This window comes from Arachis hypogaea, chromosome 18, assembly GCF_003086295.3.
Source record: "Arachis hypogaea cultivar Tifrunner chromosome 18, arahy.Tifrunner.gnm2.J5K5, whole genome shotgun sequence".
Classification (NCBI taxonomy): domain Eukaryota; kingdom Viridiplantae; phylum Streptophyta; class Magnoliopsida; order Fabales; family Fabaceae; genus Arachis; species Arachis hypogaea.
The window spans coordinates 9,319,027-9,331,107 of NC_092053.1; the positions used below are offsets into that span (position 1 = coordinate 9,319,027).

The following is a 12,081-nucleotide window of genomic DNA, read 5'->3' on the forward strand; positions in this document are numbered from 1 at the left end:
CTGTTGTTATTGCTGCAATTTTTTCTCTCCTCCTCTTTCTATTAATTTTGCAACATTATGTATTTTTTCTTTGTTTGATTTTTTCCTCTTAAGAAGAATGATGAGAATATGAAATAAGACGAAGAAGAAGAAGTAGCAGAAGATGAGGAGGAGGAAGAGGAAGAGTTTTGAATTATGCAGAACTTATCAGCACACATACACTGAAAATTCTTAAACAATACACTCAAATATCTTCGTGTTACACCCAAATTTGCTGCAAATACAAAAAAAGTATTTTCTCTAATGTTGTATTTTTCTTCTTCTTTTTTCCTTATCTCTTTCTTTTTTTTAGTTGAATGAATGTAAGCTCATCATTTTTCAAACAATTTTATAGCATTATGTGTTTCTTCTTCTTCTTTGTTTGATTTTTTTATTTTATTCTTGGTAAGAGAGTAAAACAAGAAGAAACTTGAGAAGGTAAAACAAAAAGAAAAAAGGTGAATAAGAAAAGAAGAAGAAAAAGCTGGTGATGATGATGAAAAAAGAAGAAAAAATAGCAGAAGAGGAGGAGGAGGAAGAGGAAGAATTTTGAATTATGCAGAACTTATCAGCACACATACACCAAAAATTCTTAAACAATACACTCAAATATCTTCGTGTTACACCCAAATATTTTCGTGTTACACCCAAAACTCTTTCTTTTTTACTGCACATGATGATGAAAAAGAAGAAGAAAAAGAAGCAGCAGAAGATGAGAAAGAGGGAGAAGAAGAGTTTTGAATTATGTAGAACTTATCAGCACACATACACCAAAAATTCTTAAATAATACTACACTCAAATATTTTCGTGTTACACCCAAATATCTTCGTGTTAACCCAAATTTGCTACAAATATAGAAAAATGTTTCTTCTAATGCAGAATTTTTACATTACATTCAATACAAACCATCAACGATGAATAACAATTTTCACAAACAAAAATATTATTCACCTATAGAATCATAAACTACTAACGAAAACATTAACTAGAATCGAACCACACCTTAGCCACTTGATTGGATTTAAAACAATAATAAATTTCGTTATGGTTCAATTGGCAATCTGAACTTAAATTATTCATTATCTTCAACAAAATAACTGATGATAAAGGAAAATGAGAAGAAATTTCAATAGAAAAAAAGGAGGAAGTGGACGAGATGGTGTTGGTAACGATGATAACAAAAAAAAATAAAAAAAAAAAAAGAAGAAAAACGTGCAACAAAAAAAAGAACGTGTAACAAGAAGAAGAAGAAAATACAGTAATAGCACAAAAAAAATGTATACATAAATATAAATAATTTATATAGACTTATGTTAAAAAATAATTTATACGTAAAAAATAATATTTTTAAATATTAATTTTAAATAAAAATAATTGCACACCAATCTTCCTCTTTTAATTTTGTATGTATATATGACGTGGTTGAAGTGATCCACGCGCAATAGGTTTTAATTTTCAAAGATGCCAAAATACTGATGAATAAGTCACTCTCCAATAACAAAGCTCGCAGAAGTCCCCTTTCCTTATCCAAAACTTATTTAGTTATTACCATACTTCTCAGATGGTCGATAATATATATAATTTATAATATGGTTTATTGAATAGTTTCTATAAATGATTGCACACAAGGGACATGTTTTTCATGCCCCACATTGCTTTTAATTATTGTTTCCGTTTCCTACCTAGCTTTCTTTAATTCAAATTTTGTCTCTATAGGTCAATACTACATTGGCCCACCGATGTTTTGCATTACTAGCAAGAGGACAAACATATTCATATTAATTACATTAGAACATTGGAAAATAGATTTATTTATAACCTCAAACTTTTAAATAGAATTTAATATTATGACAAATTAATTTTTAACTTATTGAATTAGAAGATATATCGTAAAAAATTAAAATTATCTGAAACTTTTAATTTATATAATCTGAGATTAGATATCTTGATAGGAATAAAAATACACAATTTTTTATTTGCAAGAATTAGAGAAGCAACAATATCCACTCACAACAAGTATTAACATCAGCACAATAATATCCAATAGCAGCAGAAAAATCACATAAACCAGAAATTAAAGATAAGCTAACACACCAAGATTTTTAACGTGGAAAACCTCCTCAATGTGAGAAGTAAAAATCACGAGTCACCAAAACCAAGAAATAACTTCACTATGATGAAAAATATGGTACAAGAGAGTCACAAATTACTACACAAAACGTGCATACAACAAGCCAAACACTCCAAGTTTCAAAGCTTATAAAACAATATCAAGAAGATGAAAATACCACAAAAATAGAGTTTCTGTGCGTGGCCAATATCTCCAGCTACAGACATCGAATCAAAGATCCGAACGGTGCAAAAAAAAGAACCAGATGTGTGGAACACACTGTCCAAATTTGGGCTCGATCCAACGGTTAACGAATCTGCAGCGACCAATTTATGGAGACAGCTTTGTATACGTGCGAAAATGACTTTCTCTCTTCTCTTTTCTCTAGTGTTTGGTATTCTTCTTGCAAATGAGACCTCTCTTACTCAACCCTAACTCACCTCAGCCACTTCAACTATTCATGGGTTTGGATACTAACATTTGGGCTTTTTATCCACATAGGAAGGGAGCCCAAAAACCCAACAAATCTCTTCCTCACGACTATGTGGAGGTAACTGCCAATCCGGCGATTAAGTAACAAACTTCAAACTTCCATCTTGGTAATGCATTGGTCATCATATCAGAACCATTCTCATCAGTATGAACCTTTTCAAGTTCCAATATCTCAACATCCAAAACATCACGTATCCAATGATACCTCACATCAATATATTTGGATCGAGAATGAAAAGTAGAGTTTTTATCAAGATGTATAGCACTTTGACTATCACAAAACAACACATACCTCTCTTGAGTAAACTCGAGTTCCTTCAAGAATTTATTCATCCAAAGCATCTCCTTGCATGCTTTGGTAATGACAATAAACTCGGCCTCGGTAGTAGACAAAGCAACTCATTTTTGCAATCTAGATTGCCAAGACACAGTTCCACTCGCAAAGTTGATCAAGAAGCCTGAAAAGGACCTTTTAGAGTCAATATCTCCTGCCATGTCTGAGTCAGTGTAACCAACTAGAACATGCTTATCACTTCCATAACACCAACTTCATGTTAGAAGTACCACGAAGATATCTCATTATCCATTTTATAGCATTCTAATGCTCTCTTCCTGGGTTTGAAACAAAATGGCTAACACAACCAACAACATGAGCTATATTCGGTCTTGTGCACACCATAGCATACATTAAACTACCCACGACTGATGCATATGGAACTTTTTCCATGTCTTTCTTCTCTTCATCACCTGATGGATTTTGCTTGCAACTCAATTTGAAGTGTGTAGCAAGAGGAGTACTAACGGCCTTTACAACTAATCCAGAATTCCTTGAAATTCATTCAAGTGATCTAATACTTGTGACCCCTCCTTGTATCTCAAATTCATCAACATATTCAACAAGTACAATTTATTATTGCCAGACTTAGAAGCATACAAGGATTCAATTTGATTCTAGAAAGTCCTAGCATTAGTCTCATTAGCAATGTGATTGTAAATATTATCATCCACCCATTGCCTAATAAAACCACAAACTTGTTGGTGTTCAAACTCCCATTCTTTATCTGTTTTAGATTCTGGTTTTTGTGTAGAAAATACGGGTAAATGTAGATTTTTGACAAACAACAAATCCTTCATTTTTTTCTTCTACAGATGGTAATTAGTGCCATTCAAATTTATCATCCTAGTAGAGTTATTTGCCTCCATCTTTCAAGCAAGTTGTAACCAAATACCCAAAACTGAGCTCTTATGCCAGTTGATAGGAATAAAAACACACAATTCCCTACTTGCAAGAATTAGAGGAGCAACAATATTCACTAACAACAAGTATTAACACCAGCACAATAATACCCAATAGCAGCGGAAAAATCACATAAACCAGAAATTAGAGACAAGCTAACACACCAAAATTTTTAACGTGGAAAACCTCCTCAATGTGAGAAGTAAAAATCACGAGTCACCAAGACCAGGAAATAGCTTCACTATGATGAAAAATAGGGTACAAGAGAGTCACAAATTACTGCACAAAACATGCATATAACAAGCCAAACACCCCAAGCTTCAAAGCTTACAAAACAAGAACAAGAATATGAAAATACCACAAAAATAGAGCTGCTGTGCGTGGCCAATATCTCCAGCTATAGAGATTGAATCAAAGATCTGAACGGTGAAAACAAAGAACTAGATGTGTGAAATACAATGTCCAAATTTGAGCTTGATCTAACGGTTAACAAGTCTTCAGCGACTAATTTACGAAGACGGCTTTGTATATATGCGAAAATGACTTTCTCTCTTCTCTTCTCTCTAGTGTTTGGTGTTCTTCTTGAAAATGAGACCTCTCTTTTTTTTTTTAAGTTTACAACGGGGCCTGAGGCCCAAGGAAATAAAACTAAGAAGAAACTAAAGATTCAGGTTGAGGACCCCTTGAAACATCACAAGACAACATACTTACAAGAGCGGCAGGGGGTGTTCCATATTTGGGTGGAGGCCTCCTGATTGATGCTGAAATTAGCCAACCAGTATGCACAACCATTGGCTTCCCTATAGACATGGGAAATTCGGATATCCCAGTCCCTATTCATATATTCATGGATGCGGGAATATAAAACAGAGCTAGAGTTGCGCCACTCCTTATGGCTCTGAATGGCAATGATAACTGCTTTGGAGTTACATTCAAACCACACTTTCTTGAACCCCAACGTCCACGCCATCTCCATGCCAATGTACAGACCCCATAACTCGGCCAAAAACACTGCACAATTACCAAGCCATCTGGTGAATCCCATGATCCAGCAACCATCACTATTTCTAAGTAATCCTCCACAGCCTGAATGACCATTAGTACTCTTGGCAATACCGTCTGTATTCACCTTGATCCAATTCCTCATGGGAGCCTGCCATTTGAGCTGACCCTCGTTCCTGGTTCTATTTTGAGTCCCTGGACTGCCTCTGTCAAAGGCTTTACGGACAGAAGCCACATAATCTTGAATGGTGAGGTGCCCCGATGGAGGTCTCTTGAAAGGGGGTTGAAAAATCTCCATATTCCGCCAGTTCCAAAGCTTCCAACATGTTATTGGGAAGACATATCTCCAATAAGTATTCATATGTATTCCCCAATTAGAGGATAGGCAGGCATTGACCCACTCTACCAAGGGGAGTTGAAGAAAGACCTGTAGTATTCCTGGTTTGATCAATTTTTTCAGATAGGCAGTGCTCCATCGCAATCCCTCAGAACATGCAAGGTATCCTCCACATTGTGTTGACACAGGTGACACCTTGAGTCCGATCCATGCCATTTACGTCTCTTCTCCTTGGTGATAATTCTATTATAGGTGGCTAGCCAAAGGAACATTTTCATGCGCTGAGGTCCTTTCAGGCCCAAATCTTATCCCAAACCAAGACGTGCTGTGGGGAAGCCTGCTGCTGGGGAGCCTTGGATATGAGTTGGTAGGCTGAACTCACAGAGAATCTTCCGTCAGGTGTCGCCTTCCAAGCAAGCGAGTCTGGAGGATCCAAACTGCTAGGAGGGGAGCAGCTTCTATACGAAATATGCAGTCATTAGGCAATAGGCACTTGAGTTTATCTAGGTTCCAATCACCGTGGTCATTGGTAAATTTTCAGACTTTAGCCTCGGTGTTTCCAACATCCGAGGTGGGGAGAGCAAGCTCTATAAGAGGTTGGTCCATGTCAAGCCAAACATCCCTCCAAAATAGCGTATTTAAACCATTGCCAATTCTGTGTATAATATTCTCCCTTATGAACGACCACATGGGAGCAAGGTTCTTCCAAAGATTAGAATAGTTCGCTGTCCAATGAGTCAGATACGGGTTTTTGTCTAGGTCATATTTTGCCCAGATTAAGGATGCCCAAAGATCGTCTGGCTTGTCGATCAACTCCCAGCAGATCTTAGCTAAGAAAGCATTGTTCATGGCCTAATCAGAGAAGAGTGGAATCTAGGCACCAAGACCCATTAAGCGATAATCCTGTCCTCTCCCTCCAGGGGCCTTTTTCTTCTCCCGTTCTAGCACCGCTGCTGTTCCTTCAGCCATGATGACATCCAATTCTGAGTCAGAGAAGGTTGGGTTTTCTGGATCAGAGGATTTTGGATTCAAAAAGGCCTCTAGAGGGGTTTCCAACACAACCGTGCCCCTTATGTCTTGGCAATCAGTTTGGGATGTAAGAAGAGAAGGTTCTGGGGTGTGTCGAAACTGGACTGTTGGATTGGGCTGGTTGAGGTGGCTTATGGAATGCTCATTTTGTGGACTTTGTGTTGGCTTAGGGGTATTCATATGGGTTCTTTTTTGGCCAGGGGTGATACGTTGGGTTGGTTGTGACTGGACATTACGGGCCTCTTGGGAATTCACTGTATTGGGTTGGGCACTTGAGGCTCTCGCCTTTCTCATTTGTCCACCTGTCAGGAATTCTCTGGGTGAAATCTCATTCTGGACCTTGCTATATCGTCTTGTCCTTTTCCCGTACTAATGTCCAGGTTGGTACGTTGTTGATCATTATCATCCAATACCTCGTACCTTGATTTCTCTACCACGCCATCTTTTTTCCCTTTGTCTCCATGATCTTGTTGGCCACTACTCACATTCCTTTTCTTGCCGTTATTCTGATTTTTTGTCCTTTTCTGCCTCTGTACGACCATCCAGGGGCCAAAGATGGTTTCATCGGAGATGACATTTTTGCCCTTATCTTTTGCCCTCTCCTCCTATCCTCTATGGGCTCCCGGACCTCTTTCTCCTCTTCTGCTATCTTTTGCCGCTTCCTTGTCTGGCTGGGGTCTCGCTGAAGACTAGGGCTTGGCAGTACAGACATCATTAACATGACCAAACTTACCACACGCAAAGCAAATCAAGTGAAGACCCTCATATTCTATAAAGTAATTATTGCCATTCACCATGTATTTAGAGTCCAGTGGCTTGTTTAAGTCAATCTCTACATAGAGACGGGCGAACTTTCCTCTTGAATGATTTGCTATATTCATGTCCACTTTAAGTGTCTTCCCAATTTGATCGCCAACTGTTCCAAGAAACCTTTTATCGTAGTATTCAATAGGGAGATCCGAGAGGCACACCCATGCAGCAATCTTATTAATAGCCGAACCAAATGGATTGAACTCAAGGGTCCACCTTCTTATCGTCAAGTAGTGGTCGAAGATTAGCCAAGGTCCTCCCTCCATAACATGCCAGTAATCATCCTCATTGAACAACCTAACAATAAAGTACTCATTCCCTAGGTCTATTAGATCCATTCCTCCACTCTTAGCCCACATGGTGTCTAGTCTTCTTGTTAGCACTCCATATGCTATCTTATGGCCCAGCAGCTTGACAATTAGGGTGTGCTTCTATGGCTTCTCCAGTCTCCTTTTCTGCTTTGTTAACATGGATACTGAACGTTTCATTAGGCAATCTCTTTGCAGAAATTAAAAGGGACTCTTTGGTTAAATGAGACCTCTCTTACTCAACCCTAACTCATCTCAGTCACTTTAATTATTCGTGGGTTTAGATACAAATATTTAGACTTTTTCTTCACGTAAAAAGGAGTTCCAAAACCCAACATACTTTATTATTTATGAATCAGTAATCATCATACGATGCACATTCTTGTCTTTTTCCTAATTAACTTTTCTGATTAATAAAAATATTGATTTTTTATGTGATTATGCTAATAATATTACCTTAATATATATTTTCACTCTTCAAATTTTCCATCCTCATCGTACTACTTTGCATGAATTGAGAATGATTTTCTATTTCTTACGGATGCTGAAATTGACCTCTTTGGTGGGGACCGCAAAGGATGTAATAAATCGTATAGCATATATCAATGTATATTACAACGTATATTTGTAATATTAGGTAATCAATTTTTTTTATTCAATTATTTTAAAATTATTTTATTTATGATAAATTGTATATTTTTAATTTTAAATTATAAATTTAAACACTAAAATTAGTTAACTAAAAATTAATTTCTTATATTTTTTTATTTAACCTAACTTTCAAGTTTAATAAAAAAATTAAAAAATATAAAAAACTAAATTTTAGTTAGTTAATAGTAGTAAGTTTTTATTTTTACTTTTTTTTACAGTATCGTCTAGTCTGATAGGTCAAAAATTAATTTGTCGTTGTTAACTAATAAATTGTTGTATGTATAAGGTAAAATTTAAATTTCTACCACTTAGTTAAGAGCATACTAGTAAATTATCCAACCCAAATTAATTTAATAATAACAAATTTTAGAGTTTATAATATAAAATTTAAACATAAGAATTTATGACTTGAGGTTTAAAAATTAAAATAAATCAAATAATTTAAAAAATATTAACTGAAAAAAATTAGTTACTTAGCATTATTTAAAATCTGTATACTTTCTAAGATTGCAACCCAAACACGAACGAAGGATGCTATATATGAAATAATTTTTGGATGTAAAACTTAAAAAGATTAATTAAATAACAGCTTTTTATAGTTGAAATTTTTATATGTATTATTTAAAGTTATAATAATAATTAATATTATACGTTTTTTATAAAAAAAAAAGTGAGTTATGTTATTGAAATTGAATTTCATATTTCTATTCAGAAGAATTTATTAGTAGTACTCATGTTTGTGAAAAACATAAACTAACGGAGTTGAAAATTTTATTTGATATCACCGAACTTGATTTTATATATAACGTTAGTTGGGTATTTGTCTATTTGAGGTATAAGCTAAATTGATCTAAAAAAAAAAGTTGAGAAACCTTTTAATTATCGAATTAAAATTGAAATCGACAAATGGATTCAAATTCAAAAAAAAAATATTAATATGAATTGAATTTGATTATATTTTTAGTAATTTATTTATTTAAATAACTATATTCTAGTTTTTTTAAAAATATTAAATTATTAATTCAATTTTTTATATTTTTATTTATTGAAAACTCTCATTTAAGTTTATCTTAAATTTTAAATCTTAAATCATAAATCTTTAATTTTAAATTTTAAATTATAAATTATAAATTTAAAATTTTCTAAAAATAATAATTTTTAAAATAAATTAATTAATTTTTATATTTTTATCATTATTTTTTAAATAGAAGTGACATTTTAAAAAGTAAAGTACACATTTAGAATCAAATTTATTATGATGCACGGATACTGAAACGGACATGGAACACAACACGATACGGTATATTTAGACACACGAATTTAAAATTCTTATAAGACACAAAGACATGATATATATATATATATATATATAAAATTAGATAAATAATTATAATTATATTTTAGTATTTTATTATATTGATATAAAAATATAAATTAATTTTTAATATTTTTTAATTATATAAAGTATTTAAAATATTTGTTATTTTAATAATTAATAATATATATTATTTTTAAGTTCATTTTAAAAATACATGTTAACAATAAAATTGAATACACAGACACGTAATAATATTTAAATGTATTTAAAGAAGAATTTTTTATTTTTTTATTTTTTTGAATTAAAAAGTTCAACACACTAGGTGGAGCAAACGGAAACTAAGAGCCATATAAGTACAATTGAACATAAAATTTCACTAACAACTGAAGAAGGTAAAGCAACTCCTAGTCATCTTCGGCATTGCCATCAACAACCAAAGGAAGCACCACCAATTCACTCGTCGGAGAGCATAAAGAACCTGTTGATGATTTTTACTACACCTGAACCTTTATTGTTGAACACTCGATTATTCCTTTCCAGCCAAATTGCCTAGATTACAGCAAAAATCCAATCAATCACTTCTTCCTCTCATCTTTTCTCTGTGTGGCAGTCGTCCAGCTCTCAAAGTGTTGCTTTAGTGTACCTGGTACGGTCCATTCTCTTCCAAAAACGTATAGTCAAGCACCCCACACCTGCCAAGTGATCTCACATCCAAGAAATAGATGAAAAGCAGACTCAACAGTCTTATAGCATAAAGCACACAAATTATCAAGCTGGTTAAAGACACCTAATCTGCAAATTCTTTCTTTAGTATTCACCATCTCAATCAAAACAAACCAAGAAAACAATTTGACCATTGGCGGGACGAAACCCTCCAAATAGCACTAGTGAAGTTATAGCTTGTTATTTCCTCCGAAAGGGCTGTTTTTTGCAACACCTGTACAAAGAAGTTAGTAGAAAAAATACCAGTTCTATCAAATTTAATTTCTAAACCACCATATCCTCTCTTTCAGTTGTTAGCTTAACTGAACTTAAGATCTCATGGAGTTAGTTCAAAAGTTTCAGCTCCCATTGAAATAACTCCCTCCTCCACTAGAAGCTCCATATCCACTTTAACCCATCCTAAAACCCGCAGTCTTCTATAACAGATCCTTTAAGGTTTGAGACCGAAAAAAGTCTAGAAAACAGATCTTTTAAGACACCACCAGTTAACCAGTCATCCTCCCAGAAACTGGATTGTTCTGCCGTTTCCTACATCCATTGACAAGCCTCTAATCATCTTCTCTTTGATTTGTGGCTTTCTGATTTGAAGTTGACAAATGTCCTTCCACGGATCCCCTCTTGAAGAAACAGGTTGACTACATAGCATCTCAGAAAGATTCATGTTATTACAAGAGCAAACTACTTTCTTCCATAAGGAACAGTCTTCTTTCGAGAATCGCCACCCGCATTTAAATAGAATTTTTTATTTTTTATTAAGACATATCGAATATAAAAGATATGTGTGTTGAACAAACGTTTATAAATGTGATAAGGACACGACAAATAAAAAAAAGTATCTGTGATATGATTTATAGCAAATCCGAAAAGCTGTAATTTAATTTCCCTTTAACTAAGTAATTCGTCGTTGCTATTTCCTTCCAGGTTCCAACTTCCAATCAATAATAGTGTGTCAATAATGAATCTGAATTTGAGGTGCTGGACTAATGGAGTATCGGTTGCATCACGTGTTAATTTATTTATTAAATAAAAGCAGAAAACACGCCTGATGTAACTTTCGCTAAACATAGTTACTGGATTACGTACTTGGCAGCTGAATGAGTAACGACCCTACTTTTGCACATGCTTCGTATTTTCGCTTTGCTTCATGTGTTAAAAATCGAACCCTCACAGTGGAACACTTTTGACTTTTGACTTTGAATAATCAAAGAGTAGTTATACTGTAACTACTGGGGAGATTTCGTGAGGAGTGCTAATCGAGATTCATTATTAAAATAATGATGTATCAAATTTTTTTTAAAAAAGAAACAAGTTCAACACGCTCATAGTTAAATAAATAAAAATTAGAATAAATTTTTAAGTTAAACACTTTAATTTTTAATAAATTTTTATTATTGTATAAAAGTCTTACTCTATAAAAATTGATTCTTCTATAAAAGTGATTAAATTGTTTTATAATAATGTTTTTAAAACAAAAATATGTATTATAATAAAATTTATTAAAAATTTATTTGTATATATGCATATTATAAATATTATATATTAAAAGTAACAGTAATAAAAATTTATTAAAAATCAAAATATTTGATTTAGAACATATTAAATTAATTTGAGTATTTACTTTAAAAATAGAATAGAAGGATGTCGTAATTTTAACTAGTTGACATTAATATCTTTATTTTATATTTTTTAATAACTTATTTTACAAAAATATTTGATAAAAAAATAGTTAAAATTATGCAATCTAGATATAAATAATATAAAATAAATTCCGCAATGTATTATGCAATCTAGATATAAATAATTTTCATGTAAACAAAATTAAGGCGATGAGCTTCTTCACATTGGAGCATCAGTGGTGGAAAAAGTTCAAAACTGACACGAGATAGGAAGTGTTAGCACAGATCAATAACGAACCCAAAATTAGTTACCCTGTCGTCGTTCAATTTATTTTTCTGAATAAATATAATAACTTTTATTTTATAGATATTTATTCAATTTATTAGGGCAAAGAGTATTAGATCAAAATTAAGGATTCAACATTAGAT

At 33.2% G+C, this 12,081-nt stretch overlaps 2 protein-coding genes across 2 annotated transcripts; both read right to left on the minus strand.

Moving 5' to 3' along the window:
* Positions 1-5,734: 5,734 nt before the first annotated feature.
* On the minus strand, positions 5,735-6,046 carry LOC112769533 (uncharacterized). Its single transcript, XM_025814042.1, has one exon. It carries the CDS (start codon positions 6,044-6,046, stop codon positions 5,735-5,737), a length of 312 nt encoding a protein of 103 aa, XP_025669827.1.
* An 869-nt stretch (positions 6,047-6,915) lies between these two features.
* Positions 6,916-7,395, minus strand: LOC112769534 (uncharacterized). The gene has a single exon (XM_025814043.1). The coding sequence runs from the start codon at positions 7,393-7,395 to the stop codon at positions 6,916-6,918; it is 480 nt and encodes a 159-aa protein (XP_025669828.1).
* Between the last annotated feature and the right edge of the window lie 4,686 nt (positions 7,396-12,081).